Source organism: Macrosteles quadrilineatus, unplaced genomic scaffold, assembly GCF_028750875.1.
Source record: "Macrosteles quadrilineatus isolate MER2022 unplaced genomic scaffold, UCM_ALF_1.0 Scaffold_7__1_contigs__length_78375512, whole genome shotgun sequence".
NCBI lineage: Eukaryota > Metazoa > Arthropoda > Insecta > Hemiptera > Cicadellidae > Macrosteles > Macrosteles quadrilineatus.
The window spans coordinates 67,245,375-67,272,036 of NW_026542600.1; the positions used below are offsets into that span (position 1 = coordinate 67,245,375).

General features: G+C 32.7%; 1 protein-coding gene across 3 annotated transcripts in view; it reads right to left on the minus strand.

The window, feature by feature from the left end:
• The window catches only part of LOC128997983 (diacylglycerol lipase-alpha), a 78,494-nt gene that overhangs the window by 36,334 nt on the left and 15,498 nt on the right, over positions 1 to 26,662 (minus strand). For all 3 annotated transcript variants that reach the window (XM_054423869.1, XM_054423868.1, XM_054423870.1), the window contains exon 2: positions 20,510 to 20,676. In XM_054423869.1, the coding sequence (XP_054279844.1) occupies positions 20,510 to 20,604 (95 nt within the window). In that variant the 5' untranslated portion in view covers positions 20,605 to 20,676. The remainder of the gene's footprint in view (positions 1 to 20,509; positions 20,677 to 26,662) is intronic.

The following is a 26,662-nucleotide window of genomic DNA, read 5'->3' on the forward strand; positions in this document are numbered from 1 at the left end:
CACTCAATAAAACAGCCAACCAATAACTAAATAATCATTGTTACGAACCAATCTTAACATGGGAAATTTGTAAGCCCTGGGTATACAGAGCTCTGAGGGATTTAAGATCTGGAATAAAACAACAATATCTCCAAAGATTCATTGTAATTTGATGGCAAATGTGTAGTTTTAAGTAATGCATACAGAATATAAATTTGGTTTCATAATAGACAGACACATTGAGGTACTTGGACTGCTATGTTCGGATGTACACCGCAATCACAGTACATGCACTACAAAAAAATATTCTTACATGTGTTACTAAATTTATTTAATATTTATCAGAATGAAAACCGTTATAAAAATAAAACAATAGGGTGAAAATATTACTTTGATTGATTAGTAACATGAATATTTTGGTGTTTTGTTAAATTTAAGGTTATTTGGCATGAATGATTGAGAGCGTTACAGTAGAACCTTGATAACAAGACTCTCAATGGGATTATTAAATGAAACTTGTTATCAAGGGTGACTTGTTATCGAGGGTCTTCTTATCAAGGTTCTACTGTATAACGTTTTCTGTGTGTGTTATTTGTTTATTTTCTGTGTTTATTTGTAGCCAGCGTTTCTCAGATACATTTAAGTTTCTTAGAAACACTATTGTCATATTATTAACTACACACAAAATCATAAACACAAAGATTAATTTAAAGTTGTATACATTAAAAGTTTTATAAACTCAATTTAACTTGTATTTGGTATTCTTTGTGTAAATCCTTTTTCCTCACAATTCATTGAGAAGTAGTATCTAAATATTGGTTCTTGTATTTTATCACCGATTCAGAAAATTAGTTGATGCAAAAAAGGGAAACAAAGTACCTACTCGACAAATCGTAAGGTTTAGGATTCTACAATCAAATTTAGCAGCCTTGCTTGGTAGCTATGAACACCCACCTTAAACCTCTAGATAGAATCTCCAATCGATCCCAATTACCTAATGGAGCGAACAGTCAGGAAAAAGAGCAGTTAAAGAGCCTTTCTTTCTATCAATCATCTTCATTTCATGGACATTTACATCTCAAAACATGGAATATCAGACAGAATATTTATAAAACCAGCGTGATATGTGTAGCTGTATATTCAATTACATAAACCACTTAAGAAATGGAAATTGGAAAAATCCATTTAAAAAATATTAACAGTTATAGTTTTTGTAATTGATTTATTATCTCTAATTACAATGTTTTTTTCAACATGTAAACGTAGCAGGTTGGATTTTCTAAGAAATGAAATGAAATGAAATGAAATGAAATGAAATGAAATGAAATGTTTATTCGTCACATAAGTTTACAAGATTGTGATTTTCACATATAAACATATGACATGTCAATACCACTTTACTATCTAATAATACCTTATGCTAAATTCTTTGTTTTATCAATCCATAAAACCTAAAGCTAAGTTTTTATAAAATCATCTAGGGAATAAGGAGACAAGAGAATGAGATAAGATTTTAGTTTTCTTTTAAAGGATGACATATTTTCTTCAGTTTTAATTTGATCTGGGAGGTTATTGTAAATTTTCCTACCCATGTACCATGGCGATCCTTCATACAGAGCTGTTCTATGCACAGGATATTGAAGATCATTCCTGTGTCGGGTGTTATATTGATGAGTGTAATTTTTCAACATAAATTCCTTATAATTTCTTTTTACAAAGATGCACAGTTGAAAAATATAAACTGCATAAATTGTCAAGAGTTTCATCTGAATAAAAAGGGGGCGGCAAGAGGAACGTGGTCTGGTATCAGCTAAAATTCTAACGGCAATTTTTTGTAAGATAAAAATATTCTTGTTAATGGGGGAGCTGCCCCATGAGATAATACCATAGGAAGACCTAGACATAAAATAAGAATGATACACAGCAAGAGCTGCATGCAAACCCGAAGACTTATAAACTACCCTTAGACCAAACAGTGCTTTTGCTAGAGACAAGCTAATTTGTATTTGATGATCAGACCATTTTAGATTTTCATTTATGTTTACACCCAGGAATTTAGTATTTGCAGAAAATTTTATGGAATCACCTGATTTTAGTTTGATTGTTATCTATCTCACCTGCCTTCAGTTGTGGATTATGGAAATGAAGAAGATGAGTTTTGGAACAGTTTAGATGTAGTCCGTTTTGTGCAAACCAAGTTATCATGGAATCTAAATCTCGGGATGCAATGTTAGTTGCGGGAAAAAAGCTTGATGGTAAAAACATTTGTTATTCTTTTTTAACATTAATAAGTGTTGACTTAGAACAAATTATTTTAACCTCAAATGCATACATTATATTTGCAATTTTTACCTTGTACCTTACTATATTCAAAATCTCAGAAAAATTTACCAAACAGCTTAATTGTCATTAAATGATTTTTACACTCTTATACCACAAAACAGATTATAAAAATGTTGTCTCATTTAATCTGCAAGTGCAATATGTATTAGAGCAGTAGGCCTATACGCTATTAGTTCATTAGACAGGAAAACCATTTCATCTTCAAACCAAAATTAGCATTACAATTTGCATCAAGAGTGGAGTTGAGGTTTACTGACCCCTGTATAAGCTTCAAAACTAATACTAAAATCAATACTTCTGAGTTCACTGATTTGACCAAGTGTTTACTCTGTAGTATGAAAATATTTTGAATACAAATTTACACTAATAAAAAATAAAATATAAATTTGTTTGAATTGATATTTTTAGAAATGATGTAATAATTATTTTGTTTTTTAATACGTACGATTAAATATATTTTATGTATCAATTTGTGGCATATAATATATTAAATATTTTGTTGTATTGTAACAAAATTAAAACTGGAGTAAAATATTGGAACAAATCAATCAACAACTATTTAAAAATGTTATGTAACTAAAATAAAAGAATTTAATTTGAACCTCCATGAAATGTACTATATTCAGGATCATGCAGAGGAATGAAAATGTCAGCTTGTTAATCTCAAAGAATTTCTCTGCAGAATATTCCCTAGAGTTTGAACAAATCCTTCAACCCATTGAGTCAAAATATTACTAAATATTTACTCGACCTTTGAAACAAATATACTTCTGTCTGCCAAACTTGCACACACTTTTTTGATTATTTGTTTAACATAGTAAATAGTTTGCAGGTTTCAAATATAAATTGTAGCATATTTAAATAATGCAATGCAGTGCTTATTACTAATATAATACTATGATTTTTGTTCAATTTATGATACTTTGTTCCAAAACTGTCCTTTTAGCGAATTTCCTTATAGGGAAGTAGCTATTACCGTAGGTAAGACCTAGGCCCGGGACCGATTTACCTTTTAATTTTTATGACCTTAGAGGCCAAACCATTCTTTCAAATTTTTATATATGTATATATATACGTCCGTGAACGGGATAACTTGAGTAATTATTGTCCAATTTTGATGAAATTTGTTTTAAATGTGTAAGGCGGGATAAACTTGCACGAGTTTGCGAACCAGCATGAGCTTCAAAAGCTTTAAAGAGCTTCAAAAAACAAATAATTTAGTATATCAAAGTGTTTTGGTACGGTTATTGGTAACAGAGAAAATTTAAAAAATGTAAATTCAAAATTATTATTCTTATGGAGAATATTGTAAAATGTCGTAGTTTGCTTGATTACAAATATATTTTGATCAAACTTGGCAAATTTATTTATTTTATACTAAGCTATTAATATTTTACTAAAAAACACACTTTATTAGTTTCCTTGTAGCAGCAAACCTAGGTACTTGTTAAACCTAATTTTATTCAAATAGATTTGATTCAAAATCAATTCAAATGGATATTCGCTTAGTCAGCAGATTTTCTGCTGGAGTATTTTTTTAAATCTTTGTCTTTAAAGTGATTTGTTGAATTTAATTCTTGATATTTTCATACTAGATATGAATATTCCTTCCATTTTAATTGTTTTATAAATTATTTATGAAAACTCAACAATTGGATTTTAACAATGAAAATTAAATTAACCAGATGAAACACCCTATTCTCTATTCTTATGTAAGATGTATCGTGGTTAAAAACTGTTTGAAAATTACTTTATCAAATTTACTGTAATATTTTTCAATTTTTTAGGCAGATGCTTGCTTGTATTTACTGTTTAAATAGTATCTCACCTTCTCCATCACAATGTTAATTTGACTCATTCATAGCTAAAGAAACAGAACCTGTAATCTTTTTAAGGAATATTGTCTGTGGCTGTTTATAATGATTTTCAAACCCCTCCAAACCTCACGTGAGCTTACCAGCAGGAGGGCTGTAAATGTGTATTACTGGATTATTTATTCAAATGGGTGGAGCTAGCAGTGAACTTTCAGTGAAATTTTTAGTCCCAAGGTCTTTATCACATTTGGATGGTTAGATTATTTTGTGTAAGCAAAGCAGATATTTGCACTATACTTACTTTCTACAAATGGCCTCTTTTCCAAATTCTTTATTTGTTATACCACTGTTTAGGTCTATCCAATAAAAATACTGATACTCAATATCAAACTCTGCAAAATTAAGCTGATTTTAAACCTATACTAAATACACTCCATGGAGTACCTGTTCTCAGTGCTCGATTTGTAAAAAATGAGGTTTCGGAACTGTAACCTATTTTATGTGATTAGTACCTATTTATGTACCTATTGAAGCCAATATTTTTATCTTTCCGAAAGAGAGGTACAGGAACTCCGTTCCAACGCGTTCCCCCGCAATCCGACCACTGCCTGTTCTTACAGGATCATACACCTTTTAAGCAAGTATCTTTTCTGTTACCTAATATAACACCGTCACTTATTCTTGTATATTTTTTATTGGAATTGTTTGTTATTAAAAGCTTACAGGTGGTGTTTGATACTTTATCTTGGTTTCATTCTTGTGATTCTAGACAATAATCTCCAAGGAAGGATTGTTAACATTTTAGTCATGTTTTGGTCATAGTTTAAGTCATAATATTTTAAGATTAAAATGTAATTGGAACATTCGAAAATTTGATTCAATCGTCCTTGTTCTGTGAATATTGGGAATTGGCAGTCATGATTGTTGATATAACAAATGGACCATTAAACATTTATATTTAGAGTTTCGGAATATTATATTGCACTTGCTAACAAGCAGGTCGTCTATAATGGGGTATGGTTGTAGCTGAAATATATTTTACTGTCTGAGAGAAATTAGAACATCGTTAAACCTAGATTTGTAAACATTTTATACACCAAAATAGAAAACGAGAGCTCTTCAGTTTGTTTTGTCTTTTGAGTAAACCTATAGCGATGAAATGGTCTCACTTTGGCCTCAATAAGATCGTAAATATAAAAAAAACTACGGTACTTTAGATAAATATTTCATTTGTTATTTGGTATGTACTGTAGTAATGAGTTTTATTAAATTGTGAGATATCTTATTCACTTAAATATATTCTTGTCAGTAGGTACCGAGTTTGAGACCTATTTATTGTTTTCTTTAATTATCTTTAAGGTTAGAAAATTATATTTAATCAGGAAGAGGCTGTTGTAGATTTGATTCATATTATTATTTTAGTTTGGAATATATGTCTTACAAAGTCAAAACAAAAAATAAAAACGTGTGGTGTTTCATAGTGCCTCAAAAACACTATATCTGACATGGATTGAGTAACTGTTAAGCTTAAAAAGAAGCAAATACACACAATTATTGAATTATTACGAAGCGACAGACATGTTTAGATTATATTTGCTGAAACTGAATCACACATAGATGACCTATTGTCAACTGTGATCAGATAAGGATTATAGCTGAACTAGCATCCCATTCTCTCAATATAAATTAATCAACAATTAAATGTCCTCTTGCTCCTTTAGATACATTTACATCGTCTATGTCGTACAGTTAAAACATGAGGACGACTTGGGGCTTATCCCACCAAACAGGAGTATCACCAATATGTATACCAAGTCTTATTTTTTTACCATTCTGTGAAGAATATTCGTGGTTTTTTTCAATCTCATTGCCATAAACCAACACGGTATGAAAACTTTCAATTGTTAGAATTAGTTGCAGGTTATTTATTTCCCGAAACTGCATTAACTGTACAGTATTCTCTAAACAAGTAATTCATCAAAAGAAATTAAGAATTTTTATTCATAGTTAAGTGCTATACATTACATGCAATGGATGAACGTCAATAAACTAACGGTAGCCTAAAGTTGACAGGCAACATAAAAGCAAACTTAATAAAAATAAGTGCAGTGGATACATGCAAAGTATCACAGTGATCTTAAAAATAAAATCTGTAGGTTTTTAAAACATGCAAAGACTAGAAACAATCATGAAAACAAGTGCACTGTGTATACAATACACGCAGTGTGTTTTATAATAAATTAGTAAAAACATATAACAGGGGCAAGAAAAGAATATAAAATGTAAAATACAATAACTTACAAACAGACGGATAAATAATTATAAAACAATTAAGCCATTGCCTATATCACAGACAGACATAATTTAAAATTTAATATCAACATTAGGCAATTTAAAGAATTCATCCAGTTTGTAGAAGGGCCTTGCAACCAACCGATTGTAAACAGACAACTTAAACTTAGTGAAAGACACATTACGTGCAGAAACAGGCAACTTGTTAAATAAATTAATATACATAGTGCGATGCTGAGATTGTGATTTACTCAAACGAACATAAGGCTGATCGAGTGAGGACATGCTTCTAGTGCAATAACCATGCACACTAACTTACTTCTGAGTGGATACTCATGCAGATGTTGCTTATGCAGTAGACAAACATAAATATACTGGTTAATCACTGTCAAGATTTTTTCGCTGACAAAGAGTGGTTTACAGAGTGCTTTAAAAGCTGAGTGTATGATTATACGCATCGCCTTTTTTTGTAAGCGCAAGTCTTTATCAATACTGTGGCCATTCCCCCACATACGATGAGACGAATGCTATAAGAAATTATTCCACTTAACAAAGCATAATATAGCCTACATTTTTCAGGTAGACTTTAGGGATCAGCTTCTTCAGTGCGTTCAAACAGCCGTGGCACCTGACGGATTAGGAGACCCCATGGAAACCCTTGGAGTCTCCTAATCCCTCAGGTGCCACGGCTGTTTGAACACACTGTAAATGCCACAAAAGAGAAATCACTCCTGGATAGTCTTGTACAAAAATCCTGTATGTGAGAATCCCAGGTAAGTTTGGTGTCAACGGCAATACGCTTAACGACAGAATCTACAACTACATCAGATTGAACATCAAACTGGCACAAGGGAAAACGCATATTGGTTGGGTTTTATTAGTGTTTAAAAGGAGGCCATTAGCCTCAAACCAGATTATGCCATCTGCCATCACATCAGACATAATGTTACAGAGCTCAGCAATATTGTTACCTGAACAGAAGATTATTACCTGAACACAATATTTCTACTCCAATCTTATAAAATCCTAACTTTCTTGCAACCTTTATTTTAGCTCTGTAAGGTCGTAACTGACATATAAAGTAACATTTAAACCTTAAACCATCCTTTCAGTTTGAAACGATACAAGAAAGGTCAAGAATGAATGGGACTTGTTTATAGTTGCAGGCTGGGGTCTGATTAAAGCGGCCGTATCACAAGGCTTTTTATAACCTCTAAGGAACAAATACGGCATTAAATACAAACCCCCCTCTCCCCCCTTCACTGTGCCACTCCACTACGGTACGCTCCCAACCAACTAAATGCCGCCACTTGACATTTTATCAACAGATGAAAATAGCTTCAAATACTTCGTCTGTATCGTACACAGTAATTGAATTAATTACCCGGTTTAATTTCGTAGAGTATGCTCGAACAATTATACATTACTCTGAACGAAGAAATATGCAACTATTGTTAATTACGTTTTGATCAAAGATAACTATCCGTAATTGCCAAGGAATGAATTTAGTTGTTCAGGAGTATGGATAATACAACGTATAAGATCTATTTATAAAATCTCTAAATGTATATCAGTGTTAGTTATCAAGCACCGTTGAATTAAATGCCAATTTCTCGTCTTCTATTTTGATATTGAAATCCAAGCACTTACAGCTATAACAGCAGAACTAGGTGGGAGGGAAGGCTTCAAGATGATTGTTTTGCTCAAACAGAATGTGTGAGGCTTTACATTCGCTACATTTTAAAATATCTCATACAGGGATTATTGCCACTATGTGCATGTGTTCAAGAGGCGTTATATATTAAGCATTCTGAGTTTATTAATATTACACACTCTAGCTTAACGCTACTGTTGCTAGTGTAATATGGTAAACACAGCTACTGCTACTATGTTTTCAATCTACAATATTGGAAATTCCACGTCGTATTTGTTCTGGCAGTTTATTACAGCAACGTTTAAAGTTAGCGCTGTTTTCTTTGTACATTCGTTATCACAAAAAAATACAAGCAAATGACAATATATCCATCCTATACCACTACCATAATATTAACAATGGGAATGATAGATAGTTCGATACATGTTTTCTTTTTCAATTCGGAGTTTTACCGGTTTACCTGATTTTAGGAAATATTTTCAGGAGACAAACGGGTACCGATACCATAATCTGTGAGTTGTGGGTATGGAATTTTCCCATTCAGAAAAAAGGCCGTCCAGGTCAAAGTTTTGAGATGGAATTAACACATGTACGTTGAGAATGGAGAATTCTCTTTCGGGAATGTTTATACAGTACTATAATCTTTTGTCCCTGCGATCTTCGTGAGCATTTTAAACTTACTAAACATTGTTTAATATTAATACTAGAACAGAAACTTAAACTACACAGTTTTTAGAAATACTTGTTTATTTCATAAAACAATGTAGTACCGGTAGCAATAGTCTTAAAATATCAGTCTTGAAATATTATGTCATGCTTGGTTATTTTAACATTGCAATTAACTTTTCTTATTGCCAAACATAAAATATTTATACTTTTACCTACGATCGTTTCTTAAATTAGCCGTTTCAGTTCAGTTCTAAGAATTGAAAAGTGTCCCATAACAGCATTGTTTACTTTCATAACAGCATAGTTTTACTCATAACAACACGGGTAACGGACCAATGAGGTTCAAGCATAGATAAAAGGAGTATGGTTCAAGGATTGAGAGAGAAGAATTAAAATTGTCATGATTCGAAATTCAACTAATCATCTGTTCAGCCTATTTAATTGTTGAGTGGTACACTTAGTGTTTGGTTCATCAATGCCAGTGACAATGAAAGGTTATAAACTAAAACTTAATCTTCTTATATCTCCTAGAAGTTATGAGTAGTGATTTTTACTAATTAAAACACTGTCGTAGGTAAAGTAGTGTACGCAACTCTCGTAAATAGTGTTAACGACACTCGAAGATGCTTTTAAGGCACTCGCCAAGGCTCGTACCTTAAATTTTCTACTCGTGTCGTTACTATATTTTTACGCAATCGTTAGCGTAAAATGCTATAACAACAAAATCCTAAATAACAAGCGACTTTTTATTTTTATGGTAAATTGTGTTTAGTTTGAACAAAGATTGCTTGATGAAGTGTGATAATAGACATGATGGAAAAAGTAGACAATTCCAGTTTGACATGCGAATACTTGTTGAACGAACGCCAACAAACCTTTTAAATTTTCCCAAGCGTTGGGTTTCAGAACTTCTTAATAATTTATTTTCATCAATATGGCTCAATAATATTCGTAATGTTCGGTGTTTCATTCAAATATAAATGCTCCTTGTAAACTTACTTGCAAAGCTTTTGTAGGATTTTTAGCCAGTTTCAAATCTGACCATAAACAACTATTCTCTTGACCTTAGAGTGCATTTACATTAAAAATATTAAGTAAAATATGTTGTGTGGTTCTCATAATTTGTGTGGACCACATATAGATTCACCATTGGTTTAAGGGTTTGTAAAAAATACAAAATCACCAATCCGCTAAACGACTCGAGACAGGCACAAAAATGGATCCAACAAATAGTCAAATTCACCAACTTGTTGGAAGTCCTGCAATGTTCTTTCAACGCTCAAATGGATTCTTTTTTTTATGTGTAATCTCTGTCTTAGTGTTCCGCACACATGTATGATTAGACACAATTGGAATACTTTCACGAACAATCAAGTAATGCATTGAGTTTTTTTTACAATAGAAAGCTTAAATAAAGTTAAATGACTTTGGGAGTAAATTTCCCGAAAATATGTTTTAACTTTATCTGTCACAAAGTCTCAAAACGTCTCACTTTTTCAAAGTGCATCATAAATCACGAATCACTTTATGGCAGGTTTTGCTAAAAATTCAAAATACAACTTTTTTCATACCTATATATCCAAAAATATATCAAAATGATTCTTCATCCATCTGTATCTATTTAACACGACGAGAACCGTAGAATGTAGAGCAGTTGAATTTATTACGTACAATATACATTATAATAGCAAGAATGTATACTATTACGGCTATTGAACTGTTTCAAGTATGCGTGACATGCTTAGAGTAGGTACAGTTTGGTCCTTAATTTTAAGAGTTTGAATTTCAAATAATGAAATAAATAAACATTTTCTTATATATATAAGCGTTTCTCAGAACACATTGATTTTAATGGAAAAATCAAAACTTCAACTATAACAATGAAAGTACGGGACGTAATATTAATACTTTTTAATACAGCCGCATTATTTCCAGATGTTGAAAATGTAGCTTAAGCATTTGTAATTCATACTATAAGATGTTAAAAATGTAACACATGTATCGCATGGGCCAGTACAGATACTCATTTGGCCATGGCTAGAAAGAGTTGGTAAATTTGGTGAACCATTTGTGAATTTATATATTTGGACGGACCCTAACACCATTGGTGATTCTGTACGCGCGCGAAAATTGTCAGTATCTCAATTCATCGTCCATCTCAGGGGGCCATAAAAGTAACCCTCGTCAAAATCTTGACCGCTGTGCTTAAATCTTCCATTCTCGAGATAGAAATACACAACAATGTTTCCCACATTGCGGATAAGTTAGAAAATTCTGTTAGTAACTTTTAAACAGACCTATTAATCAATCATGTAGAAGTTCTTCCATGTGTACATTATTACCGTATGATTCAATCAACTAGCAAAGATAACTCAAATTTTTTAATCCTTCAGTAAAATGTACTTCCATTGTATTTCAAAAAATCTAAAAAATATATCTCCCCTAGACAAAGCCTAAAGGTGATATTTTCAATGCCCGATTCCACTAAATATTATGCATACTTTTGATGAAGAAATTATTTAATTTTTCCATACTGTAGTCTACTTTAGGCGAATAAAAGTGCAGAGCTGGTAAATTAAAATGGCATCGTGAGTATTGTATATGATTTTCCATGTGATAATTTGGAATTTTAAGCTCGGTAGTTTTACAAGTATCGTAGGTACAGCAATGGTAATCATTCGCAAGTGCTGATCTCTGTAATTAGTAAAGAGTAGCACGACTGTTTGGCCAGTATTGTAAAAACCTGATATAATGTTTTTGGCCAAGTTTTATTTTTTTATTTATTACAATGACTTTATTGCCGACAAGTATTTCAATTATTTACAAGGGGCGTTATTTATAAGTTGGTTACAATTACTCAATTACTGTATTTATAAGTTGGGGTTGTTTTTCATATTACTTTCCTTATTAATCAAATCAATCTCCATATTGGAGCTTGTTTTCCTGAATCGCGGTATATATAATAACAGTTTGAAATGCCTTGATCTGCTATTTCATCCTGTTATATTAAATAACCCTTCAACCAATGCAAACAACGAGGTAATATTCTGGTTTGCTGCAATTTGTATCATAATTCTGTTGCTATTCACAGAAATTGCGTGTAAAGTGTTCGCATCTATTCAGTTGAGTAACCTTACATGATTAGTAATTAGTAATGTGATTAGTAATAATTAATTTTATCAGGAATTAGTCTTATTTAGCCATTTAAGTTTTCCATTTGAACCTAAATTGTGTTGTTGAATGTTAAATGATTTTCGGTCAACAACTTAATATATCGTAAAGGCAAAGTAAAATCCCCGATATTGAATAGTGCATTTCGCTAAAAAGCCAAAAGAGAGATTTTGCAGGATCTAGTCGCAGTCAACATGTGAAAAAGATCAAGACCTAATAAAAAGTATTCTGCCAAAGATAAATCTCACCTTGCTACAAAATAAACACTAGAAGATAATGAAAAACCCTGAAATACAATATTGGAAAATAATATCATCCGAGATAAACCCTTAATAAAAACATCAGTAACTAGCTAAAAACATATATGATCCAATGAATTGAGTCTCGAGGTTACGGTTGCTAGGCAACAATCCAGACAATCCAAATATTGAAGCTACCGAACCAATAATCTGTGGTTGAAACCTATTGAATATGTTATGCACGAACAGTGAAAGATTAACCAATTAATTATCAGCTGATCCATCGAACCGGAAGTGGCGATTTCGGTAAATACCGGTTGTGGTTCTACAGCTGAAAATCCGATATCGACCATGGAAAAACTTGTTTCTGGATTTGAATGTGTGTTCTTACAAACATGAATCATTTTTATATTATCTGGTGTAAATTGTGTAATCATTTTGATTGCATTTTAACGTAGACAGATCTCTCAATGGTTACACCATTTTACAATAATATACATGGATATACAGGGTTAGGCAAAAGTCTGGACACCCCCAGTTAACCTTTTAACGCGTTGCAGTAGGAAAACCAAACTCCGCACATATGTACAACATAATAAATTGCACTTTTTCATCAAAGTAACAACTTTGCCCCAGCCCCCAAAATGGGATATTTTGGGGGCAGCCCCAAATTTTCAAATGTAAACACCTATCATGTGACCCCTCATTTTAAAGGGTTTCTCAAGACAAATTAAATGGCGAAAACTAGAGGTCAATATCTCACCACTAATCAAAATGGCAGTGATTTTGAAATGTCCCCTATTAACTTTTTAACAGATTATATCTGGAAAACTAAGCTCAGCATACCTTTATAAAAAAGAGAATTCATATTTTGGCCAATATTAAAATATTAAATTTTTAAAGTTAACTGGGGGTGTCCAGGCTTTATCTTGCTTGCCCATCTTAAAAAATTAAAATGGCTACCATTTTGATTAGGGGTGCGATATTGACCTCTGGTCTGCGCCATTCAATTTATCTTGATAAACCCTTTAAAATGAGGGGTCACATGATAGGTGTTTACATTTGAAAATTTGGGGCTGCCCCCGAAGTACCCCATTTTGGGGGCTGGAGCAAAGTTGTAACTTTGATGATAAAGTGCAATTTCTTATGTTGTAAATATGTGCCAAGTTTGGTTTACCTACTCCAACGCGTTAAAAAGTTATCTGGGGGGTTTTAGACTTTTGCCTAACCCTGATCACAATGTATAATACGGTATAACAATTAATTTAACTAACAGGAGTATGACCCGATTTTAGATATAGGTCAAGTCGAAAAACTAATTTTAACTATACAGTATATTTTTGTCAAATACTGGACTCGTATGGAATGAAATTACTTTTGTATCACCTTTTCAATACTATCAATCAAATTTCCACATCGAGGTTTGCTCGGGGCTTTGGAGCCCGGGGTCCCGGGTTCAGATCCCGCCAATCATGAATTAATTTTATCTATGTGATAGCGCCATGGCTCTCTAGGAAATCAATTTGAATCTAACCATTTAACATTTATTATCAGTGTTAGAAAAGTTATGCCTGAGTTAATGTGTAAAACAGTTCCGGACTAGATCTAGTGTCCTAGGATATGCAGGTGGGACATATAAAAAGACCACTAGTCACATACAAATTATTGTTACAAACAATTTTTCACATAGACGCCTTTTGGTTTAATAAATTATGTTAACGTAACATGTTGATGTTAAGTTATGAATACCCTGATCTATGATCTATATAATGGACCAAAGATTATTAAGTGTTAGAGTTCGGATAGTGGAACGTGATTGAACAAGCGATGAAAGAGATATGGTTAGAATGTAGCTTACTTTATCTCTACTTAAATCCTCACAGCCTATTTTAGTCTTGGATTGCCTTCATCGCTTGTAAAAAAGTAAAATATTTCCCAGATCGATTAGCCATGTTTTGCAGCTACGTAGACAGATTAAGGTCATTCGGATCTATGTCAGCTGTGAACGTTGCAATAAAACATGTTTCGTCATATTGCTGCAGAACGACGGTTTTACCATACATTGGTGCTAAAGTTTAATATTGGCAAAAAATAATATTAGTGAAAATAATATTAGTGAAGGAAATAATATTAAATATCTATGGCTGTAAGCGACAGGTCGCTAATTCAATACACATAATCCGTAGGCACTTGGTTCCTATAAAAGCTCATCATGTACCTAATGGAACCGTGTGCTCCCGCTATCTCCGCGTTCCGCCACCTCCGAACTCAAATCTGTCCCACCACCTCTGAATTCTTGAGTGACCCTTATAATCCCGTCACTGCCTGCGTTGGTAGCTGTCATTGCATCCACGGCTGCGAGGCCCCGTGGATGGAAGATTTAATGAAAATTTAAACCGTGGGTTAGGTTAGGTTGGGTTAGGTTAGGTTAGGTTAGGTTAGTTTAGGTTAGTTTAGGTTAGGTTAGCTTAGGTTAGGTTAGGTTAGGTTAGGTTAGGATAGGATAGATTAGGTTAGGTTAGGCTAGGTTAAGTTAGGTTAGGCTAGGTTAGGTTAGGTTAGGACGGAAAGTTCTAACGCAGGTAGTAACCGAGGATTATAGGGGTCGCTCTGAAATTCGGAGGTGGCGGGACACGGAGGTGGTGGGACGCGGAGATAGCGGGAGGTAACCAATGGATCACCACCATCTCAGTGAGTTTTGTCAATCAGAACTGTGCTGTCAAATAAACAATTTTGTAATCAGTTCATCAGCTATTGAATACTAAATATCTCAGTACAGTAGAAATGTAAATGAATACTTCCCATTGTTTGGTGTACGATTATCTGCAAGTTTGCGAGTTGCATCACTTTATCCAACACACATATCAAATACCCTGCAGAAAACTTTAATTTACTTAGATTCACGCGCATTCAAAATAATATCAAGTTGTAAAGTACTTAAAGTTGCTGATAAAGAAAATTTTTGTTTAATTTAACTTAAAAGCCAATATGGCTGTTTTGGTTTGGGAATTCAATTTTAGTATGACATTAAATAATTATTTATAAGAATTATGTATTTAAAGCGGTTTTAAGGATATATAACAACTTATAGAAATTAAAGTATAAAGAAATATAATAAAATATAATACGTCTTCCAAAACTATTTTTATATTTTTATACTTAAACTGTAAATGTTACAATAAGTTTTACATTTTATATACAGGGTGTTTTGTAGAAGAAAATACCTAAAAAAACAATACCAATATACCAAATACTAATATTAATGGACGATGGAGGACTTGGAACCAAAGAAAGTAAATCAAACATAAATTCTGACCCCATTGTTTTACTAACAAATTTATTTAATTTTTTTTCACCCTCAACGATAAATATTTCTTTCCGTTATGATATTTGTATACCTGATCGAACATGAATGGTGTCTCTTCAATGATATCGTCGCACGCCTCCGCATAAACGCTGATATTAAAGTTGCATTCAACTTATTTAATTTGATCGTTTCATAAAGTCTAAAAGTGTACAACACTTTTAAACTCTTTTGTACAGGTTATTGATGAATCCTTTAAAGTGAATGAAGACGAAATTGTGTTTCTAAAAACTGCTTCTCTGTAGAATATAAATTATAAATAGATCACATTGTCTGCGTCGATTTACGCATCAACTGTTATGCAATAACTGAATCAAACTTATACTTTCTATAGCTCAATTGTTTGGATTTTATAATTTTTTAGACTTATAAACATAGCGCGAGCAGTTCGTTTCAAGTTGCTCTTCCGAGAAGTAAACAAAGTTCCAAGTCTTTCAAATCCTAGTTTGTGTTATTCGAATTTCTGAAGAAATTGTCTTTTCATAAAATGTAAGAATTATCTGCTTAACATTGTGAGAAATCATTTATACTTGCGTAAGTTTACTGTATAATTGATTATTATTCGATTGTGATTATTAAGCTTGATTCGTTCAAATTAAACTCCTTCGCCTACTCATCGTGAGGTTCAATTTACTTTATTTAGTATCCATATTGTTTTGTATGAGTTTTGCTTTTAAATTCTAATCACGTTGTAAAATAGAATGATTCATAGTCAAGACTACAACTATAAAATTGTTTAAGTACAATCAAGGGATGGCATATAAAGAGTTTTTAACATTTAAAAGACACTTCCTATATACAGGGTGTTCCATAAAACTGAATATTCGAACGTGTCATAATGTCCAAAATAAAATTTTCGGAAATTGTCATAACACCCAAGACTAGTACTGTTCTTAGAGGTCATGAACAGTACTATGTGAATTCAATATGTGAATATTATCTTTTTGGGCATTTTGGGACTAGATTGTGATCTTGGACATGATAAACACCCCTGTTAACTAAATGCCCTGTATTGCTCACCAACACCAACACCAACAACTACTAGTTGGTCTTCCTTATTACTTTTCCACTGAGTAACAACTAACTTAACTATACTGAGACTTAACTATCCCTGTGTCAGTTATTTGTTGAAAATTGCAAGATATTATAGAAGCTATGTTGGAAGCCATTGCTTAGGCGGTTTTACACAGAATGTATGACATTTAGAAAAATATTTTGTGCATGGCGAAAAATACACAAGTATCAATCTTTTTGTTAAATTTCTCCTCTTTTTGACTGTCACTAATTCATGCCATTTTGTATGTTTGGAAATTTTGTGATCGATTTCGAACCGAAAAAGTTTATTTTCGATATTTGTATTATGATTCATTGCATCCGCTTACCCGGATTAGGATATATTAACAGTTTATGACCAAAGAGAGTTTGAAATAAACTGGGAAGTCTAATATATGGGACAGTTTAGTATATTGGACTGTTTTCCAATATAGGCCGAGTAAAAATAAGTAGCCAGTATAAACCATCAAATAAACCTCAGGTAGCTTTTAGAGACCCAATTATCTAAATCGTTATAGAGACTATAACATCAGCTGAGCCTCAATAATTGACCCTTAAGCCACAAGTAATCAATTTGCGCTCCAGTTGGATATTTTTAATTCATTCAGGTTAAAATAATCTTAAATGTCTTCTTGATCAGCATTGTACGTGTTATTAAATTTACGGAAAGTAAATAAAAGAAACGTCTTATAACACTTAAAACATATACTTACGCTTATACTGTTACTCACAAAACTGTAAATATACAAAAAGATGGTAATTGGTGATCGATTTCGATTGGACACTCCAATTATCATCAGACCCAATAGGCGAATAAGATTCTTTTATTTACTTTCTTAAATGTCACAAAGGTTTAAGGATTATATTTCCCATTATTTAAATGTATACGATTTTGAACTAAATTTTATAAATTATAATCTAAAACCAATAATTAAGTAGGTTTAACTTTTAAACAAATAAATACATACAGTAAAAATAAATGGGTTAACGAAAGTTGGAAGAATTATTGTCTTATTCTAAAACAACGTATAAGTGAGGATGGACAAACCCAAGGGGGTTGGGGGACTGAGTCAACGATGGTACAAGGCGATGATAGATAAGAATAATAATTGAGGCTGACGTAGCAGTTCAGTGTTTCGTAGTTCAAAAGGGAAACCCCGCTTGAAAGGTAAAAGGTAAAGTTGTCAGAATTGAATTTTGTTAACTATTTTTAATTTAATCATCCTAGATTCTGTTAATTTGATATCAATACACGATTTAACATCCGAAGACCATTTCCAAGAATTTAGCTGTTTACTTACGAGACACCCTGTATACAAGATGTGTATGTATATGTATGCTGTAAATGTTAAAACTTTTGATATACTATCCCTTGATTAATTTGTATACTTGAACAATATTATAGAAGAAGTATTGACTATTAATATAATTAGTCTATTTTTAAACGACATATAGCATTGAAACACAAAAAATACACTGTACAAATAAATATGGGTAGGTATCAAAATAAAGGAAATATAACCTCCCGATGAGAAGGCGTGAGATGATATTTCGAAGAATTGAGCTAATTGTTAATAAATAATTTATTGAACAAGAAATACCAAATTAAGTATAAACGATTTATTACGATGTTAAACAGATAGTTAAAAGTTTTACAAAAGTCTAGCCCATGTGTTTAGATATTCGAATAACACAAACTAGGGTTTGAAAATAAGTAGGCCTAAAACTTTGTTCACTTCTCAAAGGGCGTCTTGAAATAAATTGTTCTCACATCGTTTGTAAGCCTACAAAGTTATTAAAACTTTAAAACTTAGCTCCACAAGGCATAAGTATTGATTCAGTTATTATTGCATAACAGTTGATGCGTAAATAGACGCAGACAATGTGATCAATTTATTATTTATTTTCTACAGACAAGGAGTTCTTAGAAACACAATTTCGTCTTCATTCACTTTAAGGATTCATCAATAACCTGTACAAAAGAGTTTAAAAGTGTTGTACACTTTTAGACTTTATGAAACGATCAAATTAAATAAGTTGAATGCAACTTTAATATCAGCGTTTATGCGGAGGCGTGGGACGATATCATTGAAGAGACACCATTCATGTTCAATCAGGTTTACAAATATCATAACGGAAAGAAATATTTATCGTTGAGGGTGAAATAAAATAAAATCGTTAGTAAAACAATGGGGTCAGAATTTATGTTTGATTTTGTTTTTGTTGGTTAAAATGCCTTAATCGCTCGCAAACTGGTGCCAGATAATATTTGGATCGTCGTTTTATAAAATACATAATCGTTTTTACAACTACCCCCAAAATATTTTAAAAGCAACGGTTTATCAAAGAGAATTAAACTAAAATACAACTCGTACGTGTTACGTTACTCTTGTATGTATGTAATCTTAACAAACTTTTTCATTTAATAATAATAATAAAACGTCTTTTATTTAAAGCGGTTTTCAGTAACAATACTGTTTTTCAAAACTACTCAAGTCAATACAAACAAAAGAAATATTACAATACCAATAAATGACTTATTAACTAACAATACCTTAACTTATATTTACAAAAGACGCAACACGATTTGAATACTGATACTATGCATGGTTAAAAAAAATAGTCAATAGTTAAGAATCGCCATTGTTGAAAACTATTTAATATAGAGAATGCAAAAAGTAGTCAAGAAATTCGTTGGAATACCGATCAAGAGAATCCGAATGAATACAACCAAAATACAGAATTGAAAATTTAAATCTTCTAATCTCTGGGTGCGTTTAATATCAGTGAACACGTTTAGACCGTTGGCAAACTCATATTGCATAGGCAAATCGATTTGCTCTATATAAAGGAGCAATGTACCATCTGTCAAAGGACTTGTTGAAACCTGAACTCCTAAACAAGAATAACACATCAAGCACTTCGGACGTTTCGAACAATATTCGAGATAGTTTACTCTTGAAACAAATCTTGAACCCGCGCTCGCTCTAGTCAAGGGACCTTTACAACTAAATGTCAATGGACTAGCGCAAAGGTTAGTCTCACAACACAGATTCCGACCAATGTAGCCTGTAACGGCTCCAAACTGATCAGTAGAATCCTATACTTAAACATGTTCAAAGGGAATTTATTTTGTATACAATTTTAACATTTTCTAAACCCATTGAGGACAAACATTTAGAATTAGTAGGACGCGGATACCTGTTTGTTGTTAGGGTAACAACAAAAATCATCGTAGGAACTTCTAATAAGATGTTCGTTTAAAATGCTTGTAATAAACTATCGAAGAGGTGCAGTGATGGATGTTATACGAGCCATAACACGAATATCGGTGAACAGAGTTGTAAAATGATCTCGGAATTTACATGACTATAAACCTTTAAACCTACAGGTAGTATAACTCAAATTTATGGACCCACGTAGACAGTTTCAGAATGTAAAATATTTATCCAAGTACCATAATGTGGTTTTGTTTGGACATTATAATTTAAAATCGTGTGTTTGTTGGTATTTTTGTCGAGGGTTCTAGCAGATATGAGATTTTCCTAATTGAGATTTCATAATTGTAGATGTTGAAATTAACATATGAAAAAAAAGTTTTCCATTAATGAAAAATATGACTGAGGATAAGAGTTTGATCACTATTTTGGATCAATCTATTTTGCACATGGAGTAAATTACTAAAGTAATATACAGTATAACATGAATACAAACAACACTGGTTTGGAAATTCTTTAATTAAAATGTTTCATATTCTGATATTCTATTTAATTGAACTAGGTCTATCACTTAAACTTAAAATATTTGCCAATCTGCTAATATTTTATAAAAAAGATTGTTGATGAAATGTTAATTTGTTATAATCCAAGTACGGCAATGACAAATATCGTACTGGATGAAGTTTGCATCACAAATGAGGTTTGTTACTTACCAGATAAGGTGAACTACGAACAGGAAGACTCCTGGAACAACGAGATCGTCGCTCCCGACGCTCCACCGGCGTCTGAACACCACAAGACCCGGCATATCAGGGTCTGCTACATGGGCAGGGACCAGGGCCACGCGCCGGCACACTCACGCCACTCCAGCCACCACATCCTACAACAAGTGCCCAGGTAAAGCAGAATACCCCCGCCGCAGCAAACCTGCAGACTAAGTTGATTTCCATCTACCTGGCCGGAATTCCACTAAATTATTCCCTTAAAATTCTCAGATTTATTTTCTATTTAAATATCATTCATTTTGATGAGTACTTATGTTTGCTGCTACAGGGAAGAAAATCGGGGGGGGGGGAGTTATCGAAATATTGATAGCTTAGTATGAGGTAAACAAAATTTCAAAATTTCATTAAAATATGCCCATAGACAAGCAAGCTACAGCAGTTTATTTATTCTCCATAAGAATAACATGGTAATTTTAAATTTACACTTTTTGAGGATATTTTCCATAACCGTTAGACATACAACAATGCTTCAATATACTAAATTATTTGTTTTTGAGCTCTACAAAATGGTTTGGAAAGAAAATGCAAAATCTTATGTTTACAGGGTGAAAAATGGGAAACCCCAACTTTTACCCCATAAACCCCTGTTCCCCTAGTCCAATCATGCTGGTTTGCGAACCCGTTCGAATAAATGTAAGTTTACACGTTCATAAAAAATTTCATCAAAATCTGATCATTTTTGCTCGAGTTATCGTGCTAACGGACACATATAAATAAATATATGAATTTGAACGGATGGTGTTTTTTATCTCTGGGGAACTCAAAACAAAAAGTAAATCGGCCCCGGGTCTAGGTCTTACCATGAGACCTACGGTAATAGCTTATTCCCTATATGGGAAATTCGCTAACATGGAAAAGTACATAAAAAAAGAAATTCCATACTGTACCTACATTAAATATTACGGGGATACTGTATTGCCTTTAGAACAAATAAATGAAACCCAATATTCCTTGCTCTAATCCCTCAAACTAGAATTCAAAGAAATTAGGCACTTTATGCTTTCGTTTCCTGAACACTTACACAATGACTCGACCATATCCCTCAGTTAAATCCACAGTTCAGTCTACTTGTCATCCCGATTTAAAGCTTCTGAAAGGATTTCCTTACCCCTTACTATGAGGGGGGGGGTCTATGGGGGGAGGTTTCATATTTTCTTATGAGTTGTGCAAATCCTGCTGGGCCCACAAATGTGAACGGTTTAACGGTTTAAGCGTATACCACTTATGTATGTATAAATATGTACATTATACCAAATCAAGAAGTATTGATAATATCTATTAAAGTGAAACATAACGTTATACGGATGGATTTGGGTAAAGGACAAACAACGAACAAACTTGGAAGAAATCAGAACACGAATCAATTTTATACCAATCTTTCAATAGTTTTATTTTGATAAATTATAGATTTAACGAAGTTAGGTTTGCAGAATTCTATGACGATAGAATTGACGTTTATTTTCATACAAAACTCCGCACATTACATAAAAACTGCAACCCCTGGTTGGGACGTCCCTGGTTGAAAATCCACGAATATGGTATACAACTGTAATCAAGACTTAGTAAATATTTAGTATGAAATCTGATCGCTTGATGAACGACGATTGATGGATAATTAAATCGAGACTCTTTCTTGCCCCGTATACATACTATTGTATTAAGTTCCAAATATAAGTTATGGAGAGGTTACAGAAGCGTTTACAATGTCACTTTAAAGTAGGGATAGCATTTTTTACCAAACAAAATAATAACTATGAACTGCTTTAAACATCGATTGTTATGTTTTACCGGTCCAAACATGGAGAACTTTATTAAGAAGATTCACTTCGCATTCCATAATTATATTTAAATATTTTTATTTGTCTAAATTACTGTAATATTGTATAACGAAATAATACGTATATGCCAATAATGGTGTATGATAATTGAGAGTCATTTTGTAAATGTTTTAACAATGTTTATCTGAAATCCGCACCTCGTATTGTTGATTCCTGTTTACAGTATGTGGCCGTTCCCTTTCCGATAGTCATTCAAATAAACAGGGTGATGCTAACCAATATTAACAGCTTAACTTCATTCCTTCAATTACTGACTCAGCGATGAGGGGGCAAAACATGGCTTATCAATATTGGAGGCCAAACCGAAGTCATTAGTTTATTTTTAGCCAACAATTTCCAAACGTGTGCCTACGTTGTAAAACAATGACGCTAACACTAAAACCATAATCATATGTGTTCAATGTTGGTCATGGACAGGTTCATGTATGGAAAAACGCGTTGGAAAAATATAAATTCAAACAATTTTAATTTAAACAATACAACTGTATAGTAATGTAATACAAAATTTAAAAGTTCAAAAAGGCCAATATATAATAATTTGTTTAATCAACTACAATACAATACAACTATAACAAAACCACTTTCCTCGCCGAAACTTGTATTCATTTAGTGTACGATCTAATAGTAAATACCCCCGCTGCAGCAAACCTGCAGACTAAGCAAATTTACACTTGTCTGATTAAATTTTTACTCAAATATTTCCATGAATAAGACATATTTATTTCCAATTTAAATAGCATTAGATTTAACGAGTGCTTAGGTTTGCTGCTACAGGGAAGGTAAAAAGTGTTTTTGACCAAACGTCAATAGTATGGGAAATTCGCTAAAACTAGAAGTTACTGTATAGTTAAAATCGTGATATAATACGTCCGCAAAAATTCCTTTAAACACCACACATCTACCATCACCAACTTTGAACAAACAGTTTTCAAATATAGTTTTTTAAACAACAATTTAACATAATTTTAAAAATATACACTGACGTCAATCGTATGTTACTTTGACCCGATATGCCTCTTTTATAGGATAAAGTTACGAGTTCGGTCCGCTTGTATGAGTTCCGACGCAGGATTAAACAGTTGCAGGAAACTGTGAAACTTCATTTCATGCAGCCTTTGGTCTTATGAGTTTCTTTCACATGTAATACGCTGCCTTCGCCAAAATGGACGTATAATTTCGGCCAATAATATTCAGAGGATATGTAGCACCAAGACATTTATATAAACTTTTATATTTTCTTAGGCTATATAATCAAATAGTAGTCCTACCTTACACTGTGGTAAAATTAAGTTCAACATAACTATTTTAAACCTAATTTATTTTACAGCTCTGCACAGGTCTATTACTTTGTATAATAATTTTACTCTCTTGTTTTATTAATTAAATTTTAATGAAATACAATTACAATCACATCTAAAGTTAAAAGTTAGTTAGAGTTAAAACCTTAGAGTTGTAACTTATATTGCACGGTTCATTCTCGATAATTCAACAGTTATGGAAACAAGTAAGCTACCGATAACGTCATATAACCGAAAAAAATACTAAATTTAACCTATAAGCCAAGACGTGTTAATTTATATACCTAAAGCCTTACACTTCGCAACTACGGGGTGTTCAAATTGATCAGTTCATGCATTATTTTAGAAAATAAATGTTTTAATTAAAATTAATAAAAATATATTTGATTAAGCTTATCATGAACAGCTGTATCTCGTAGGTCTAAATATCATCGGTGAGTATAACCTGTATTATAAATTCAATTAGTAATTGGTATTTTGTAAGTATTCCACAATAAAAAGGCTATTCTACGGTAAAAATTACTTAGAAATGTATTTTCTACCCAATAATCACTAAGATTTTTACTTCAGGGTCCGTGGAATCGGATTAGAAATACGCAAAACTGTCACAACACGAAAATCCCAGAATTGTACAGGTAACTGCTGATATTTGATTTGATTTATCGTTGGGTCGGACTATCATGGGTCGGATTAGCAAGAACCAACTTTATTGTTGATACACACACAACCGCACTATACCGTTGAATAGAAAAATTTTACCAAAGCAGTGACAAAGCAGATTATATTCAAACCAGAAACCACGGATGAAGGTTTATTTACTTTTCGGATCCATCAATGGTTCAAGTCGGTGGCGGAGATGATAAAATGCAGCGTTAGCGTTGATAATATTCTGACTTTAAACTTCAAAGAAAGTTTTCACGCAGGAAGAGAGGTTAAGTTGCGAAATGGAGTGACACTGTATTAAATCTTCTTTTGTTGCAAATGCCATCCACATCCGGAAGATATTTTAAGCTGAGGAACAAGTTTTGAGAAAATATTTAACATTTCGGTTGCGTTCCTGAGTTAATTGGACAAATCTAAGCAAAAAGTATTTTTTCAATTGATGTAGTTAAAAATATATTGATTCTGTTGGAAACCATAATGTTCAATTTCGATAGAGGATATTCACGTGTGCGCCTTAATCAATTTACCTTGGTTTTAGAGGAGTTAATTGGTTGAGTGGAGTGGCACAGTATATGGGCTTTGATGTCAATACAATACATTGGCATTATATAACTAATCTCAGACAGCTCTAAAGGTTGTGCTATTTTAGTCATTTTTCATAGAACATATAATTGAACCTTTTAACAAAAGGTTTATTGTTTTGTACAATAAGATTTTCAAATAAGTAGAAGCGTATCTAGACATGATACGAAGGTCAAATAACAAAAGCAACAAACTAAAAAGTACCAATAAAACGCATATATCCGTCTTCATTGGAGTACAATTAAATGTATACGAGAATTTGTATATAATTAATATAAAAATTACTGAGCCAACCAAACCTATTAATTATAACAAAACAATTTCGCAATAGGAAATTAATCTCGTAGATTAAAAAATTAAAAGATTAGCTAGAAAAGAAACATTTTAATAAAGAGCTGGAAATTGCTTACTTGAAAAGTTTCAAGATGGACTTATTCTGAATGACAATTTTCGCAGGTAAAATTGTTTTGAGAGTTGGTGTCTTATTAGGGCGCAATTAGGGGGGCGGGTATGGCCTGTGGCCCCTCAACCCCCTGATGGTAACGAAGTGTACACTACACTCAGTCTGCTCCACCTCCACCGCTGTGCTTTTGCTCGCTTCCACTAACTCTTATACAGTAATCATTTTGCTCGTTAAGAATTATATTTTTAGAAAATATAACAAGAAGGTAGGCCTTCCATATAAGCTTGAGCCAATTTATCTGATTACTAAAAATATAGATCTAAAAGATAATTTATTTTTTTTTTATAAAATATATTTTTTATAATACAATGTGGAACACAGCACGGTGAATTGATTTTTACTTTCTCCCCCTATACATATAGGCGAAAGTTTTGTCTTCGTCAACATTTTTGAGCTTGAGTTTTAGAAAGATGTCCGTTTTGGGCCCCCTGAACCCAAAAAAAAGTGTGTTAAAAAGTGATGTCTGAGGGTGTGTTTGTGTGGATGTGTACAGAGCTACAGACCTCAAATGTGGTCCGATTTTGATGACATTTGGTATGTGGGTACTGATCTGGTAATGGTATCTCCAGGCATTTTTGTTTATTTTTAGTGGCGATTTCCCTATAAAACACATAAATAGTACTGTATAGGATGGAATAAATAAATTTGACAAATTCGATCAAAATATACCCGTAACAAGCAAACTACAACAGTTACCTTTTTCTCCTTAAGAATTACATGAAAATATAAATTGGACTTTGGAACATGGCAAAATTCCAAAACACCAACCGTTTTAATTTTGCGATGATCCTGGTTCTCAAACTCAATCACGTTTATCCAGTTCTACATAGGTTATTCATGAATTATTAAAACTAGACCAAAACTGACCTATCGTGTTAATGGACGTAGAAATTGAAAAGTGAAAAGTGAAGGTCTAGGCCTTTTCGTGCCACCTACGGTAATAGCTGCTTCCCTATAGAATAATTCGCTAGTTATTCGAAATCTACCATGATCTACCATGTATTTTACTAACTAACGTTTGTGTTATAATGACAAGTATAAACCCATCAACATATAAGTCTTTGTATTTATAAAAGCAGTGGGTTTTGATTTAGTACCTCATTGAACTGGGGGGTTATCAGAATTGACAGTTCAGCTAGTGTTTGTAGAAAGATAAGCTGCTGGCACTAGGCCACCGTTGCGCGGGTTGTGCCCAGTTACCGTTATTGTAGTTTTATTATTTTACTACACACATCAA